General features: G+C 38.0%; 1 protein-coding gene across 2 annotated transcripts in view; it reads left to right on the forward strand.

Moving 5' to 3' along the window:
- Positions 1-18,751, forward strand: part of KIF13B (kinesin family member 13B) — a 158,933-nt gene that overhangs the window by 46,108 nt on the left and 94,074 nt on the right. For both annotated transcript variants that reach the window (XM_081312970.1, XM_081312971.1), the window contains exons 3-9: positions 4,607-4,619; positions 6,832-6,892; positions 7,961-8,053; positions 12,070-12,250; positions 13,346-13,433; positions 16,604-16,738; positions 18,315-18,427. In XM_081312970.1, the coding sequence (XP_081169096.1) occupies positions 4,607-4,619; positions 6,832-6,892; positions 7,961-8,053; positions 12,070-12,250; positions 13,346-13,433; positions 16,604-16,738; positions 18,315-18,427 (684 nt within the window). The remainder of the gene's footprint in view (positions 1-4,606; positions 4,620-6,831; positions 6,893-7,960; positions 8,054-12,069; positions 12,251-13,345; positions 13,434-16,603; positions 16,739-18,314; positions 18,428-18,751) is intronic.

Consider the following 18,751-nt stretch of genomic DNA (forward strand, 5'->3'; position numbering starts at 1 on the left):
TGTCTATCAGATCTAATTCCTTAAATCTATTTGTCACCTCTACTGTATATTCAACAGGGATATGATTTAATTCATACCTGACTGGCCTAGTGCTTTTCCCTACTTTCTTCAGTTTAAGCCTAAACTTTGCAAGGAGAAGCTCATAGTCTGAGCCACAGTCAGCTCCTGGTCTTGTTTTTACCGACTGTATAGAGCTTCTCCATCTTTGGCTGCAGAGCATATAGTCAATCTGATTTCTGTGTTGACCGTCTGGTGATGTCCATGTGTAGAGCCGTCTCTTGGGTTGTTGGAAAAGAGTGTTTGCTATGACCATCGTATTCTCTTGACAAAATTCTATCAGCCTGTGCCCTGCTTCATTTTGTACTCCAAGGCCAAACTTGCCTGTTATTCCAGTTATCTTTTGGCTTCCTACTTTAGCATTCCAATCCCCCATGATGATAAGGACATCATTTTTTGGTGTTACTTCTATAAGGTGCTGTAGGGCTTCATAGAACCGGTCAATTTCATCCTCTTCAGCACTGGTGGTTGGGGCATAGACTTGGACTACTGTGATATTGAATGGTTTGCCTTGGATTCGAACTGAGATCATTCTGTCATTTTGAGGATTGTATCCCAGTATTGATTTTCCTACTCTTTTATTGACTATGAAGGCTACTCCATTTCTTCTGAGGGATTCTTGCCCGCAGTAGTATACCTGATGGTCATCTGAATTAAATTCACCCATTCCTGTCCATTTTAGTTCGCTGATACCTAAGATGTCGATGTTCAGTCTTGTCATCTCTTGTTTGACCACGTCCAGCTTTCCTTGATTCATGGATCTTACATTCCAGGTTCCTATGGAGAAAAAATCTTTACAGCATCGGACTTTCCTTTCACCACCAGACATATCCACAGCTGAGCGTCCTTTCGGCTTTGGCCCAGTCGCTTCATTCTTTCTGGCGCTACTAGTACTAGCCCTCTGCTCTCTGCTCTTCCCCAGTAGCATATTGGACGCCTTCCGACCTGAGGGGCTCATCTTCCAGCGTCATATCGTTTTGCCTTTTGGTACTGTCCATAGGGTTTTCATGGCAAAGATACTGGAGTGGGTTGCCATTTCCTTCTCCAGTGTATCATGTTTTGTCAGAACTCTCTGCTATGACCTGTCCGTCTTGGGTGGCCCTGCACGGCATAGCTCATAGCTTCATTGAATTACGCAAGCCCCTTCGCCACGACAAGGCAGTAATCCATGAAGGGGCAGATGAAATGAATAAACGTCAAATAAAAACATTTGTAATTCTGATGTCTCCAAGGGCTTTTTTTATCATTTAAGATTAATATTGTTACATATCAGAATATAAAATATTTTCCTTTTTAGTCTCTTAGCCAGACACACACATACAGAAAGAGAGAGAGAAAGAGTGAAGAGGGGATAAGGTCAATAGAAGCAGAAAAAATTATAATCTTGAAGTCCCAGAAATATATATTTCTCCATTCCAATTCATATGAAACTAATTCCCAACAAAGAGGGATCTATTTAGCATCCTCTTTCGCCAGCTGTTACCATTAAAGGAAGAGCCATATATTGGCTGGCTTTGATGTCTGTTTATGTGTGGTGCTTTTCTTTTTTTTATCTGGAAGGCCTGAAACTCTGCTGCTGTTCAATTCTTTGTGATTTGGGGCTTTGTTTATGACAAGGCTCTATTATTTGGGGCTATAAATGTCATTCTGTTTTCTATCATGCATTAAATTTAGAGTTAGTCTGAGGTTTCATGGCACGCTTGAGGAAATCTGTTTGGTTTTTTGATGCAGAATTATTTGAGTATCACCTGCTGTACCATATTGGAATTTGGATTTTGCAATTTTAAATTCTACAGGGCATTTTGAAGATAAGAATGTATTGTCTGAGAAAATAAATTCCAGAATATTTACCTAAATCTGCTTTTATAGATAATTTATTTAGTACTTTTTCAAAAAAAATATGTGAAAAAATAATATGAACTTACATACATGTACACCCATGTTATGGTTGGTATTACAGGGCTATATCCACCATTTCTCTTAGCTAGGTGAGAATTGTCCTTTCAGTTGAAGGCATTTGTTTTTTGTTCTAAAAATAAAATTAATAAAAACTGTGCTCTCATTGATGTTGAAAGAATACAATGGTTAGTTGACATTAGCCTTTTGAACTGCTTATATATAAAGTATAACCCCCTATTTGAAGTAACCTTGTACAAGAAATAATATTTTTCCTGGAGTTATATTTTACTGCTGTTTGTAATCCAGTGAGAACATGGGAGGGGCATCACTATGTAAGACCAAAGTAATAACATCAATCTGTTTTTGGAATGTAGATGGGCCTAAATATCATTTTGGCTTTTTTTGCTTGTTTAAACACTTAGATATCATAATGGAGATTTATTCTTTCCTTGGACTCCTGAGATAAACATAATGTCCAGTGGATCAACTTGTGCACCATCCTCAAGTTCTGCACTATATTTGGCAAGATTATATCAGAAAACCTCATTCAATCTATTAATTGAAAAGAGTCATCTGACATTTTTCCACTTCTAGGTCCATGTTTTATAAAAATTGCCAGGCTCATCTCACCCTTCTACCTTACTTCCAATTTGCTAGGGCTAATTCAGTTGGGTAGATGCTCTGCTGTGCTTTTAATGGAATAGCAAAAAGATATTGATAACTCTGCCATAAATCTTTTGGCAGAGATCCGATAAGAAACTGAAATTTGTTTATAGTATTATTGGATTTAGATGACTATGAAGAGTTAAGTTGAAGGAACTCGGTATATAATTGTACAGACACTTGATAATGCGTCTCAGTAGTTTCAGGGTCTGGACTTTTGAGTGACTTCCATACAGTTGAGTTATATAGATTGATTAGGAGGTGTAAAATTTAGCCATATGTCTTAATTAAGCCATCCTGTGTAAACTAATGGAAAATTCTTTCTCAGATAGCGTTTCCCCCTATATAAAGGATCTATGGGCAGGTTCGTAGAATCCCAGTTTGTCAAAGTACAAAAAAAAATCTTACGTGAATTGGGGGTGGGGAGAATATTCCAAGTACTAAAGCTCAGTGAGCATAAAAAGTGGACTGCTTTTTGTGGAGGAGAAAGGTGCTTAATGTGATGGACAGTATGAAAGGATCAGGAATGGTTAAGGATAAATTTAGATGATGAGACAGGACTAGTATTACCCAGCAGGAGGCAAATGTCTCTTTGTTACTGAAGCAAAAAATGACCAGAAAAGGAGAATCTGGTTTCCTCCTGTTTCTCCTCATAGTGAGGTGAGGGAGGAATACAATATAAGGGGCACTCTCTTACACTAGGCAGTATATTCCATTGCTGATTTTTTCTCTCGTGCCTGTCCAGATTTCTCAGATTTTACAGCCAATATGAACTGAGTATTGCATTTGAATTTCTGTGAGTCACAGAATTTCTGTGTCAGAGATAAGGATGGCCAGCAATTATATCAAAAGGGGGGAGGGGAATAAATGTTGGAGCAATCTACGATACCAGAGTCATATAAATATAACTAGCATTATAATCTGGTTTGCATATTGTTGATTGTTAGAAGGATGAGCCTTAGCAAACTTCATGTCATGTGGAGCTTCCAGTTTCTTCCCCCACTTGAGAGGAGTATATGAGATCAGACTTCCCCTCTTTTGTTACTTTAAACTATGATGTGGCGTATGATTCAGACAAGAGTCTTTAAGTCACCCTCCTTAAACTAAAGTCCAATGTAAACTCTGAAGCATTCATGTTATCAACATTACACTTATAAACCACAATTTAAAATCACCCAAAGATGCTATCTCATTCAATCTATGAATGCAGTTTTCTCCTATCTTCATCCAGTAAATATGTTGGGCATATGGCTAGCAGTAGCTGGAAATTATTATTATTTTTATTTAAGGCAGTATATTGATATGCCCCCTCTTGAAACAGTAAGCAGAAGTAAAAAAAAATTAGTTTTTAAAACAATATTGAATAATAAAGCTTTATTCCTGTTATTATTGAAAATGGATAATTATTCTTTGAAAATACACACCAGAAAGGTATGAGTGAAGAATGGAGTCTTCAGCGGGTACCTAAAATACGTTAGAGTAGCTGCCTGTCAAATTTGGGGAGTAAGGGATAGCTTACGAGAACATAGTTGCCTCCATGAACAGAAAGAAGATGGCATTCAGCAGTCCTTTGCAGACATAGCAGAATTGTTGGAGTTGAGCTCCAACATATCTGAAGGGCATTAAACTGGAGAAGACACTTACTGTTACTATTTAAGGTATAATGATGATAATAACAGCACCATGTTGATCTTGTTGCAAATTTTGGATTCCTTCTTTCGAAATGTATTTGTTTGTTGACCTTGTTATGCTTGTATCACTTCCCAAGAAAGTTCTTGTATTCAAAGCCAGTAGGGTTTCTTTTCACAGTTCTCCAAAACTCAAAGAGAATACATTGCATGTGTGGGTTTCCTTGACCTAATGTTGATTAATGTATTTTAAATGTGCTATTTCCTTTGCATTTAAAATACCTACATTTTAATCAGTTTCTTTTCTTCCCCCCTTCCTCTTCTGTTATGTCCTGTTGTGTTTCCTCATGGAACTGAAGGAGCCAACCAAAGGTAAAAGATTTTCATAATACTGTGCAGCATGGGGTGGTGAATCATATTCAATAATTTGCCAAAATATTTTCTACTTTCTTTCCAGATGTATTCAGTACTATTGAAAGAGGAAGGGAAAAACATTTGAAACTTGCTTTTCCTTCTTTCTCTCTTTAAAACAAGCCACATATTTCATTGGCAGCCAAGTCATGAGTCAGAAGAAAAAGTTGAAAAACAGTAGCACATACTGAGGATTGAGGGTTGTGGGTAAAAGAGTGCTAGGGGGTTTGGGGGTTGTTGGTGGGTTTTGGGGGGGGTTTGTAGTTTGGTTTTAGAATCAGTATCTCATCCATGCACAGACTCAGATTGCAGTTGTTGATCCCTAGTAGTTTATTTTTATTCTGCTTTTTTTTTTAAAAAAATTCCATTTATATCCCGCCCTTCTCCGAAGACTCAGGGCGGCTTACAAGCTTAGCAGTAGCCTTCATTCTATGTATATGCCTGCTTATTAGGGCTTTCACACACACCCCAAGCGGCATTATTACAAAGTCAGCTTAATTGCCCCCAACAATCTGGGTCCTCATTTTACCTACCTCGGAAGGATGGAAGGCTGAGTCAACCTTGAGCCTGGTGGGATGCGAACCTGCAAATGAAAAATAAAATGCAGAAGACTTTATCTGCTTTCTCATCCCTTTTCTCCAAGTGTTTATTTTTGCTTTATACATTAGAAAGTAAGCTTAGGTCCAGAGAGACACAAATAGCCACGTATGGATATAAGAATCAGTGGATTCTTAACATAAATAAGCATATCATCTGGCATCAGTCTCAACCCCTAATCAGTAGGTTAGAATGGAGTCAGGGACAGATCCCATAACATACATATGTATCACTGTATTAATTAGAAATGTGCAACTATTACCATTAGTTTCTTCTAACCTGTGACAATTGGAAACTGTAAAAAAAACCTTATTTAAATAGAAGTCAGAAGAAATCTGCTCCAAGCAGTGTGTGAGAACAAAATTAGGAGGCAAAATGAATGTTGCTCAGTCTTGATCTTCAGTCTTCTCCAGCATAAATATGAGCCAGCAATGTGCTGCAGCTGCCAAAAAAGCCAACACAGTCCTAGATCATGTGAAGAGTTAATACCACTTTATAATGGCTTGGTAAAACCACACTTGGAACATTGCATCCAGTTTTGGTTGCCACAATGTAAAAAAAATGTTGAGACTCTCGACAGAATACAGAGAAGAGCAACAGAGATGTTAAGCGACTGAAGACTAAAACATATAAAGAATGATTGCTGGAATTGGGTATGTCTAGTCTAATGAAAAGAAGGATGAGGGGTGACATGATAGCAATGTTCCAATATCTCAGGGGCTGCCACATAGAAGAGGGAATCAAGCTATTTTCCAAAGCACCTGAAGGCAGGACAAGAAGCAATGGATGGAAACTAACCAAAGAGAGAGCAACCTAGAACTAAGGAGAAACTTCCTGACAGTTAGAACAATTAACCAGTGGAACAACTTGCCTGTAGAAATTGTGGGTGCTTCAACACTGGAAGTTTTTAAGAAGAGATTGGACAACTATTTCTCTGAAATGGTATAGGGTTTTCTCTCTGAGCAGGTTAAACTAGAAGACCTCCAAGATCCCTTCCAACTTTGTTATTCTGTTTCTTGATGGGTGGGTGACACTATAGCTTCCCTCTAACTTCCATCACTGTTTACAGCAAGTAGTGGTACAAGCCAGAGATTATGGGAGCTGTAATCCAATATGCCTGGTAAATCCAGGCTGAGGATGTCTGTATTGTTGAAAATTAGCTGCTGAAGAGTGAGGAACTATATAGGTAGTCCTTGACCTATGACTGATTGCTTAATGGCAAAAAAATACCCATTGGGTAAAATGGATTTGCTTAACGATTACAGCATTCATTTAACAACCATGGCACTCACTTAACGATCATGATGTTCACTTAATGCCTCAATTTACAGCTGCAATAATTTAATGATTGTAATTCTGGACTCAATTATGGTTGTAAGTTGAATACTGTAGGTATCCTCATAGCAAGCCTGGAATGGAGTATCATTGAAATTCTAAAAATCAAATCATATCAAGTGGGCAGACAAGTATTTCAGAACTGTATATGACCAGATCAGCTAATTGGTTTGTTCACTTTACCACAATATCATGGAAAGCTTTTAAATTAAATGTTTATAATGTATTTATATTTCTGCAGGTGTTTGCCTATGATCACTGCTTCTGGTCTATGGATGAAACTAACAAAGAAAAATATGCAGGTATCATTGTAATGGTGAAGAACTCTGATGGGAGGAAAAATGACTTTAGCAATCATTTCTCAAAAGAGTTAAAAGATTTAAAGGTTGTCTCCAGAATTTATGAGAGCTTCCTCATTGTGAACACATTTCTAGAAAAAGAAAATAAATTTCAGGACCAGCATCAGATTCCCCTCTCTTCCCCAAAAGACCCTGAAGAGCTGTCATTGTGATTTCCCTCTACTATAGAGCATAGCATTTAGAAGACACCAAGTCACTTTTGCATTATTATCATACAAAGGAGAACAAAAACAAGGAACAATCCAAACAAAACAGAAGAAGATGAGGTAGATTACTCTTTTGGGAGGACAGATTGGGATCAGATGTTATTGTTAGATTCAGACAGCACATTAAACCCTAAATTTAAGTTAACAAAGCAGAGTTGTTGCACGTTCACAATATCTCATGCCTAAAAAACGTATCATGATTTATCATCATGATCTGGATTCCCATAACATGCTGAACTATAAATTATTCAGTCTCATTTTAGAGAGTTTGGGTTTGAATAAATTAACCATAAAGACTCAAAACTAGGAATAGGATGAGTTCAGATTCCTGTTTAATTAATGAAGGTTATCAATTCCTTACCCAGATAAATTTCGCAAAATGGTGGTGAATATAAAATCAGATAACCCCTATACATGCCTCTGTGAGATTCCTGGAAGAAAGTATGTGATCAATAAGGTTCTTGTTTTTTTTTACCTGGAATTCAAATAGCAACAACAACAATAAAGGCAGTGACTTTCTTGAGGTCAGAGGGTTTTTTTCATAAGATATGCTTCAGTATAATTAATCTGGTGCTGGCTAAACACAGAGCAACTCCAAAGGAAGTTACTGGATGCCTTGGTGTAGTCAAGATGAGTATCTGCTCTGTGCTTTCCACCGTTGAAGGCTCCATTGACTTTGGACACACATGAAAAACATTAAATGTTTTCACACGTTAGAAGTGTTTGAAGCTTTTGAGAGGTTAAACAAAGGTATTTTTTTATTCTTCCTCCCCCCATAATTTGAATTTTTTTGTTCTAATTTTAGGTCAAGATGTTGTTTTCAAGTGCCTTGGTGAGAACATTCTCCAGAATGCCTTTGAAGGTTACAATGCATGCATTTTTGCCTATGGACAGACTGGTAAGCATTAGCAAGGTGGAAATTGAAGGGAAGGGGAAAATGTGTTAGTTTTGATTATTGAACAAATTAGGAACAATATCAAACAATATCAAACATCAAGCTAAAAGAAATGTCATAACTTAATTATTCATACTTCCTTCAATTTCAAATGCTGGTTTTGATTTCTTATGCTTTTTTCAGTACAATAGAATGATTATCCTATTTCCTCCCTTATCTGTCTTGAATGGCTCATATTCATATTGCCTTCATGCAAGGCTGTCAATATAGCCCTTTTTTTAAAAAAATGATAACCTTAAGTAATGTAATACACATCTGAACTACAATAAAAAGGGAAACAAAAACAGATCTGGTGCAATATTGATAGATAAAGCTGTTGCAATAGCTCCTTGAGTCAGTCTGAATCCTGGTACTTTTTTCTTGATAACTATTTTGGAAGTAGCTATTGTCTTCTTTCGAGCACTCAGAGTGCCTGACCCAAATAATTAGGCTAGTTTTTATAGGAGATCACCAGGTTGAGCCCAAGGGCAGGGTCAAATGCATCATCGCTTTGGAGTCTCTATGCCCCAATAAGAGACCTTTGTTCAGATCCTTGTGTATAAAAGGTAAAGGTTCCCCCGCACATGCGTGCTAGTCGTTTCTGACTCTAGGGGCCAGTGCTCATCTCCATTTCAAAGCCAAAGAGCCAGCGCTTGTCTGAGAATGTCTCCATGGTCATGTGGCCGGGATGACTGGACGCCAAAGGCGCACGGAACACTGTTACCTTCCCACCGTAGTGGTCCCTATTTTTCTACTTGCATTTTTACGTGCTTTAGAACTGCTAGGTTGGCAGAAGCTGGGACGAGTAACAGGCGCTAACTCTGTTACGCGGCACTCGGGATTCAATCTGCCAAACTGCCGACCTTCTGATCGACAGGCTCAACATCCTAACCCACTGAGCCACCGCGTCCCTATCCTTGTGTATAGGTAGCATGAAATAAACTTGTAATACTTTTGAACTCTACCCTGGTTCCCTGACTTCTTGCACCTGACAGTTTTATGCTAGGGGAGGACTAGAACTCAGACTCCCCATTTCTAGTCTGCTGCCTTTAAACATTACACCAAATTGGTTCTCAATAGAGGAAAGTATGCAATACTGAAAGCTAAATAAAAACAAACAAACTTTTACCAATTTATTTATTTATTTAACAGAGTTATGTAGCTGCACAACTCACACATAGTGGCTTAATATTAGAAAGTTTACATTTAGTGAAAAGGTTTGGGCATGATTGGTTTGGGGTGAAAGGAGAGAGTTTGGAAATTGCAGGTAAGAAGTCCTAATCCAGCATATTCACTACCAAACCTGAGTCAACCATAGAGCAGTTAACAATCAAAACAAGCAGATTGTATGGGGAGTAGACTATCCTTTAGATCAGGGGTGGGGAATGATGGCCCTTCTATGAATTGGGGACTTCAATTGCCAAAATTCCTGAGCCAGCCATATTGTCTCAGGAATTCTGGGTGTTATGTCCAGAAGTCATAAACAGACCATCGTTCCCCACCTCTGCTTTAGATGGACTGATTCAGAATGTAGCTCTTTAGACATATTGAAGAACAAATTAGTTATATTTTCTAAAATTATCCCCCAACATTCTGCCATTTTGCCATAATTTAAAGGAAAGATAGCCAACCTACAGACCTCCAAGGATTTTTTTCCAGCCCTTAGTATACATCAGAAATTAGCAAGACCAAAATGTTAGATTTGGGGAAGAACTGAAATAGAATTCTCATTAATAAAACCCAAATCTTTCTGGAACAAATTGATTTACTTCTATAAGGGCAGGGATCCTCAAACCTGGCCACTTTAAGACTTGTGGACTTCAACTCCCAGAATTCCCCAGCCAACCAGGGGAGGTTAAGGAGAAAACTATGTCCATGAGTCTCTACAATGCTCCAGGCATCAGTTTTTCTTTCCAGTTTTAACCCCACTGGAAAGAAAGCTGAAAATTTGATCTTATCTGTTTAGATGTTATTACCAACCAACCACTGCAACTTTCAGAGACCAACTGACACTAGCTGCAAAAATGTTGTTCACTCCTCTTTAAAATGCCAAATGAATGAAACCCACTATGCAGGCTTATAAATATGAGCCAGATGTTTTATTGTCATTTTTAAACAATTATATTAATGTTAACTGTACTCCACATGGTTCTAACTTGGTAATGGTAATACCGTGTTTCCCTGAAAACAAGACCCAACTGAAAATAAGCCCTAGCATGATTTTTCAGGATGCTCGTAATATAAGCCCCACCCCGAAAATAAGCCCCAGTTAAAATCGTCACCCAGATGGATGCATTTATTTATTTATTTATTTATTTATTTTTATTACATTTATATCCCGCCCTTCTCCGAAGACTCAGGGCGGCTTACAAGCTTAGCAGTAGCCTTCATTCTATGTATATGCCTGCTTGTTAGGGCTTTCACACATACCCCAAGCGGCATTATTACAAAGTCAGCTTACTGCCCCCAACAATCCTACCTCGGAAGGATGGAAGGCTGAGTCAACCTACTTTAGTACCATATTTCCCCAAATATAAACCCTAACTGGAAAATAAACCCTAATGCTTCTTTTGGAGCAAAAATTAATATAAGACCTGGTCTTATAAGATAAGAGATAAGATAACCTTTATTGTCATTTTTTACTGTGGACATACTGGCACACATTAAAAATGAAATTCTGTTCCTTGCTCTCAAAAGTTTACACATACATAACACACATACAAACATGCTATATACAACATATCTATATACTCTTTTATATAAATACATATAAATATTAATTACTGTCCATCTTGAAGTCACAGCGGAAAGAGGAAGCTTGAGAGTTCACAAGGTTAATAACTGTATGGAACAAAACTGTGACTGATTCTGGATGTTCTGTTTTGGATACCATGAAGCCTCCTCCCAAAAGGTAACAAGGAAAACAGGTTGTGAAGAGGATGTGTAGTGTCTGAGACAATCCTGTGGACCCTGTTCAAGCAACGCTTATATGCTATGTCCTGGATGGAAGGGAGGGAATTGCCAATAATCTTTTCTGCCATCCTCACCACTCTGCACTGCCTTCCTGTCTGAAGCAGTGATGCTTCCAAACCAGACTGTAATGCAATATGACAGGAGGCTCTCAATCATCCCTCTATAGAAAGTGGTAAGGACAGAGGAAGGAAGATTTGCTTTTATCAAACAATGCAGAAAATGCAGGTGCATTTTTGGGGAAACACAGGTATGAAAGACAGGTTAAGAGAAATAGAAAAATGAGAGGGGAAAGGGAAAGAAGGGTGGACGTGATGGACGTCTTTTTGCTTTCCCATTAGCCACTGAAGATACTGGCTACTATTGGGCACAAAATAATAGTGAGTTAATATTTATGGTAACTGTGGGTTGAGGACAAGACAGGAGTTTCCTATCCTTGACTCTTCGTGATATATTTTGTTTAACTTATATATAGCAAACAAAAGAGCTGGAGATCCGGGATAATATTTGTTCTGTAGGGATGCAACCAGATATAACCCTTATTTACCTACGGCTTGATTCTTTTCCACATTAAGCAGATAAGCATCTCCTGCGAGTGGTGTAACCGACCTTGATGTAATAGCACAGGGAGACCGTTACAGTGCTCCAACTCACCTATGCAATTTGACAAACCAGTTTTGTATGTTTACACATTTTTTTCCACGTGATCAGAGAAAACAAGATAGTTATAGTAATTTATTCATCCAGCTCACCCAATAAACTCAATTAGATATAGCTTGATTTGTAGAACTATAACCATTTATTTACACTGTAGGGCATGAAATGTCAGGCTGTAATATTTGTAATATTTCCCATGAATTCAGAATAATAATTTTGCTTCATCTTTTCATCCCTAATAATGGAAGAGTTACCTAAATATAGATTTATTTATAAATGTCCTCAGTAAGACTTCACGGGCTTTCCCAACATTTCTAATTTCTTAAAACATGTTTTGTTTCTCTTTTATGTAGGATCTGGAAAATCCTACACAATGATGGGCACAGCTGATGAGCCTGGACTAATACCTCGGCTCTGTAGCAGTCTTTTTGAAAGAGCCCAGCAAGAGGAGAGCGAAGAGCAGAGTTTTAAGGTGGAAGTATCCTACATGGAGATTTATAATGAGAAAGTCAGAGATCTGCTGGACCCAAAGGGGTAAGGAAGGGTTTGGGGAACACCAAGATTGCAGGCAACCCCGTAATCATTTGGTGGGAGTGGAAGTCTCCTTCTTCTGCATTCCTCACACGGTCAACATGCATTCCTTCAGAAGAAAACCAGTAATTTTTGCTTCTGGGGATGGGCCTTCTCTCGGTAATTAAGCACGTGCTTTGCATGCAGAAAGAGTTTGATATTATCCTAAGTCTTCCTAAATAGGCCGGGAAAGAATCTTCATTGGAATTTAAGAGAGCCACTCTCTTTTGCTTCACCATCAGAACTCAGTTAAGTGAATCTATATTATCACCCACTATATGGCAATCTTCAAGTAGTTCTCTGCCCTCTCCACCCCAAAAAATTCTTAAAGTCTTGCTGAAATTCTCACTACTGAAATCTGCAGGATTCTAACATTCTCAGACAAGGTTTACTTAACACTTTTTTAAAAAAAAATCATTTACTTTTTTACAATAAAGTTTAATTTATTTGTAAGAGTCTGCTGAGTTTTTCAAAAAATAGTGCTGACAGTTTTTGGTGCTGCTCCTAGGTGTAAAGGATTTCTTAGATTTCATGGAATTCATGGAAGAATGGGAATCCATGCTTCCATCTTTCCTGCCCCTTTTCTGTTAACTATACCCAGTAATTGGTGGGAGGGGGGGGAAGGAAAATAACTATCTTTGAGTAGGTTTTTAAATCTCAAAATTACCTCAGGGAAGTTTAAATTCAAAAATCTGTTAAATGTTTTAAATAGTCCCTGGAGCAGTATGTTGACTGTTATCTTGATAACATGCAATCTGGATAGCCTCTGTCTTTTTTCTTATCTTTGTGTGATAGTATTTTTGTTGTTGAGAATTTCACCTTGAGAAGAGTGGATTAGTTCCCCCAGGATGGACAGTGAAATTGGTCAGTCAAAAGCATCTTTATATGCTGGACACAGTCCAATCAAAACTGAAACCTCATTTGAGGTTAAGAGGAAAGGTCTAATCAAGTGTGAATCAGCATGACTCAGAGGTGCCTGACTGACAATATTGCATGGACAACATTGCCCATTTACATTCTTGAAATATAACCTCTTTTTGTATGTTTGCTTTCATACAGGAGCCGTCAGTCTTTAAAGGTCAGAGAGCACAGTGTTTACGGACCTTATGTAGATGGTCTTTCAAAACTAGCTGTTGCCAGTTACAAGGTAAAGAAATTCATTATAATTGGCTTACCTAATAATGTTCAGTGGAATGGTGATCATCACCCAATTATTTATATACTTCTTTTCTACAAGAACATATGTCCAAAACAGCTTACAGTACATTAGAAAATAATAGTGAATCAGTTAAGAGGTAACAGTTCTAACCTGGGATTTCTCAGTAAGCAAAATCACTGGAAGGAAGGGTCCAACCAATTCCCTTCTTTTTGCACAGGATCTCTGGAATTTAAGTGCAGGAACAAAGTCAATGGGAGGGAAAAGAAAACCTCATGCTTTCCCCATCTTCTCCATGGTCTGTTCAGGGTTGATGAGAGGGAGTATCATTGTTTCATAGTATACTTCAATAGATCTTCGACAAATTGATCTGTCTGGCCCAGTGATCCTTGTGCTTGGTTAGCAATGGCTTTCCAAGATTAACGGTAGAAGTCACCTGCACATTTTTTTACAGAAGATACTTCTCTTGTGTTGTATTTTAAGATGAAGTTTAACAGCTGAGGTCCAGCATCACCAGAAGCAAAGATAAAGTGTTATTTGAAATATCATTATCTTGTTTTTAATATCTTTGCTGTATCTACATAACCAATATGTTTCCACCCGCAGTGCCCTTGCAGTTATGAACTGCCCTTTAGGAAGCTCTCATCCTTTGAATGTTTATAGCTGTAAAGCTAATGAAGCACACTAAGGTTATTTGTTTGCCCCCATCTTCATTTCTGCCATATAAACCCTGTAAGGTCCTGTAATGCTGCAGAAATTTGCTGAATTACAACTCCTGTTGTCTGCAACCAGCATTACTAAATTAGTTGATAGTGGATGATATTTTGGTCTGCTGCATTCTAGTGGAAATTAGAATGAGGAAGGCATCTATAGAACTATGATCTTGAGGATCAGCTCTAATTTCATAACACAGCTCCTAGCTGACCTGACTGGCTCAGACAGTTAAGAAGGGGTGGAGTTGGTTAACATTTGAATGGGAAATATCAGCTGAAAAAACATTTGAGAAGGAGGCAGTGGTAACATCACTCCCATATTATTGGCAAGCGTTCTGTGCACCTTGGTGCATAGGCATGCTGGCCACATGATCATGGAATTGGCTTTGGACAACACTGACTCCCTTGGCTAAGAAACGGAGATGAGCACCATCCCATGGGGGTTGGAAATGACTGGACAAGGGAAACCTTTACCTTTAAACTACCTGGATGTTTTCATGAAGTCATCAGGAGATGTTATGTTTGCCTTTAAAGAAAGAAGACAAAGATCTTGCAAAACTAGTTTAGCAAGTAATTGTGGTAGGCTTGTTTGCAGAACTTTAGCAATAGCCTTAAGTGTCTGAGAATGTTTGCACTTCAACAATCTAACTGGCTCTCACAAAAAACCAAGTCAAAAACACAGGGAAATATATTACATTGAGCATGAATCATGACTCCCGTTCAGAACATGTGCACTATTGCAGACAAAAACCCTTCCTCCAACTTCAGTGTAATTTTAGAGCAAATTTGCACGTGATGTTTTGATGAAATTGTTCTCTTTGTAAACTAAAAATTGAACACTGCTTTGTTATGAGCTTTTCAGAGGTTTAAAATAAAGTGTAAATTTTATTGGTTGACTTTTGCAGCAAACTTGCTGAGTAATCTAACATAACCCAGTCATCTCATAAAAGCATCCAGCTGAAAATGACCTTAAAGGTCATTTAATAGCTGGCTTTGGTGCTGTATACTCCAGAGACCTCTGCTTAAAAGCCTCCAATACAGGAGAGTCCACCACTTTCCAAAGCCATCTGTCTTGGTTTCTCTCAGCTTGCCCTGCAACAGAATAATAATAATGCAAAAAATCTACTATATAAAACTGCTGTAAGATTTAATGAATGAATATATGTGAAGCATGCATCTATGCACATGCGTACATCATGTCTTGCTTTTGTTACACTTCCCAGTTTCAGTAGGAGAATTTCTCTTGTTCAAATAAGGACATTAAGCATATTGAATGTAAGCAAGGCCCAAATAGTTCAGATGCAATACTTACATTTTAGCTATTTTTTTAAATATGTCCTAATGAAAATACTAAGCAAAATTGTAACCTGGGTTCATCAGACCTTACTCCTAGAGGTCCCTGAACAAATGCTGTTTGGAACATATTGAAGCCATACACATGGCTTTAGAAAGTGGTGGACTCTCCTGTACGGGAGGCTTTTAAGCAGAGGTCTCTGGAGTATATAACACCAAATGAGAAGGAGAAGATGTCTTTGACTAGATGACCTCTAAGATTTCTTTCAACTCTGTGATTCCGGAATAGAGTGCCTTTCTACTGAACCAGCACCCATGCCTATCAGAGATGTGGGTGGCTAGAGATTCCATGTCACAGAACATGAGGTCTCCAAGGTTGCTTGAACTTCCCTAATTTTTATTTTAGAAATCCATCTCCAGCCTGGTCACTGAAGATAACTAAAATGTTTTTTTTTGCTGTCAAGTAATACTTTAATACTTTAATAGGGACACGGTGGCTCAGTGGGTTAGGACGCTGAGCTTGTCGATCAGAAGATCGGCAGTTTGGCGGGTCGAATCCCGAGTGCCGCGTAACAGAGTGAGCGCCTGTTACTTGTCCCTGCTTCTGCCAACCTAGCAGTTCGAAAGCACATAAAAATGCAAGTAGAAAAATAGGGACCACTACGGTGGGAAGGTAACAGTGTTCCATGCAACTTTGGCGTCTAGTCTTGCCAGCCACATGACCATGGAGACGTCCTTGGACAAACGCTGGCTCTTCAGGTTTGAAACGGAGATGAGCGCCGGCCCCTAGAGTTGGAAACAACTAGCACGCATGTGCGGGGGAACCTTTACCTTTACCTAATACTTTAATTAGCCAGTTTGACAAAACAGAAGCAGTGTGTTATTTTTCTGATCTGTGCAGATAGCATTTAGGATAAATCAGGGAAAATATATTACAAAACCATAATTTATGTGGAGCAATAAGAACTTGTTGTACTCACTGAACATAGCATTCTCTAACCACTTGATAAAACCAAGACTTCAATGACTGAGTCAAGACATCACATTAAGCTGTGGTTTGTTTATGATTTGTTGAATGAGTCACATGGCTTAGTTCATATCTCAAGTTATCATATCTCACTAAAATACAATATGTTTTGTGATTCTTTTATTTAGGATATAGAGTCTTTGATGTCTGAAGGCAATAAATCTCGTACAGTTGCTGCAACCAACATGAATGAAGAGAGCAGTCGATCCCATGCTGTTTTCAAGATTATCCTCACACACATATTGTATGATGTAAAATCAGGGGTGAGTCCTGCAATTTGCAGTACAGATAAATAACAGAGTTCTATAAAAACTGAATGAAAAAAGTTTTATAAATGCCACACCAAAACAAATATTTTTGCCAGGATTTTACTCCTGTTTACTTGCTTTTAGAATAGATCTTGTTACCCTAGGGCAGACTGGGGGACCTGCAGTCTTCAGATGTTCTTCATCTCATACTCCTATTAATTCTAGCACTTTGGTCTAAGGTCAGAGATGATGGGGTTAAAGCCTTCCTGAAGATCACAGATTCCCAGCCTCATCATGAGAGGTAGCATAGTCTTTCTAGGAACATCAGTGCTATTTGGACAAACTTGTTGAAAATCATGAGTTTTAAAAATAGCGTCGGATACATTTCCAGGTTGAAATCTCAGACCTTATAACTTTAGGGAGAGTTGCTGTTCTCTACAGTTTGTTTGGGATCTGAACCGAGAGAACATTATTTATTTATGAAAAGTGATTCTTCTGGAGGTTTCAGTGTTATCTGAACATACCCTAACAATATTTGGTTGGTTGGGGCTTACAGATAATAGATAATATATCCCTCATTTTCTAGGAGAAATAAGTCACACCCTAAAAAAGGCATCCACAGGCTGTTGTGTTTCTCCATTCCCCCATCCCGCTTCCCAGAGCAATAAAGGTAAAGTACATTTTGAAGCCCTGGAGCTGGAACACTTGAATTTTTTTAGCTACACTACTAAGGATTCTCATTTCCATTTTAAAAAGCATTCTCCTATTTTCCCTTACATCCAAAAAACATATCAAGGGAAGAGCATTTTTGGGTGGGTAGCAGGTACCTCACTTCTCCACATATTTTGAGAACACCTGCACTTAGTTTTAGGAACATCTTATATTTTTCAAATTTCTTTTACCTTTGCCTAAGTAGGCTAAAATATAATACATGAACTGAAAGTCCCTTGTGAACCTGAAAATGTATAGAGATCTTCTGCTTTCACTTTATGTGCTTGTATCCCTGAGTAATGGAATGATTCCTTATAAGCAAAAATATGCAGACATTATTGTCTGAATACAGACTAGTTAAGTCCTGTCTCTTTGCTCTTTAATTATTTTGCTTATTCCATTCTTGGAAAATTAAAGTTAAAACTCACCAACATGCAAGTTTGATTTAAAAGCTTTTAAAGCTTTGTTATTTATAGTGGTATGGGGCATGAGGAATTCATTTTTTGTTACCTTCCCTTTTAATCTCTTATCCCGTTGTTTTCCCCAACCAGTAAAATCTAGATCAGCTTTGGTCACATGTATTTGTGCTAGATGTTAATTGTTGGCTTGGTGATTAGGGGAGCTGAAACTTATGTAGAAGGCATGAGAGATTTCTCTATAAACTCTTTGGAATAAGGCACATTTGTTACACAATAAATAATTTATAATAGCATTACACAGTTCATACTTAATTATCTCTTGAGCATCAAGGTTTTTCCCACTGTTGTCACTTTCCCTTCCCTTCCTTTCTTTTCTCTCAAACTGAGAAAAAGTATGAAGGGTATTTTGGGGTGCTGAGGAAGTGATATGTTATTGGGCTAATGCTATTTTCATTCCACAGACCTCGGGTGAGAAAGTCGGCAAGTTGAGCCTGGTTGACCTAGCAGGCAGTGAAAGAGCAACCAAGACAGGAGCTGCAGGCGATAGGTTGAAGGAAGGAAGCAACATCAACAAGTAAAGTTTACCTTTTTAAGGAATTAAATGTTTTTAAATGGAGAGTGAAGGCAAAAGTAAATGTGTTCTAATCTTCTTTACTTATTCAGAATGACAACAAGAAAAAAGAAACAGAGTTATCCTTTGACTTTTCCCTCCAACTTTACTTTAAAAGAAATAGGACTTCTTTCTTTCCGTCTCTGAGAATTCAGAAATTATTAGGTTAGAAACAAGGGAAAAATTAAGAATTATTTTTTTTCTGGGTTCTGTTTAGATTAGTTAATGCTTAGGCAGTTTTACCCCTAAAAGCAAAATGCAAATTAATAGAGGGACCATCTGTTCTTA

Source organism: Vipera berus (genome assembly GCF_964194415.1).
Source record: "Vipera berus genome assembly, chromosome: 1".
In the NCBI taxonomy this organism is placed as follows: domain Eukaryota; kingdom Metazoa; phylum Chordata; class Lepidosauria; order Squamata; family Viperidae; genus Vipera; species Vipera berus.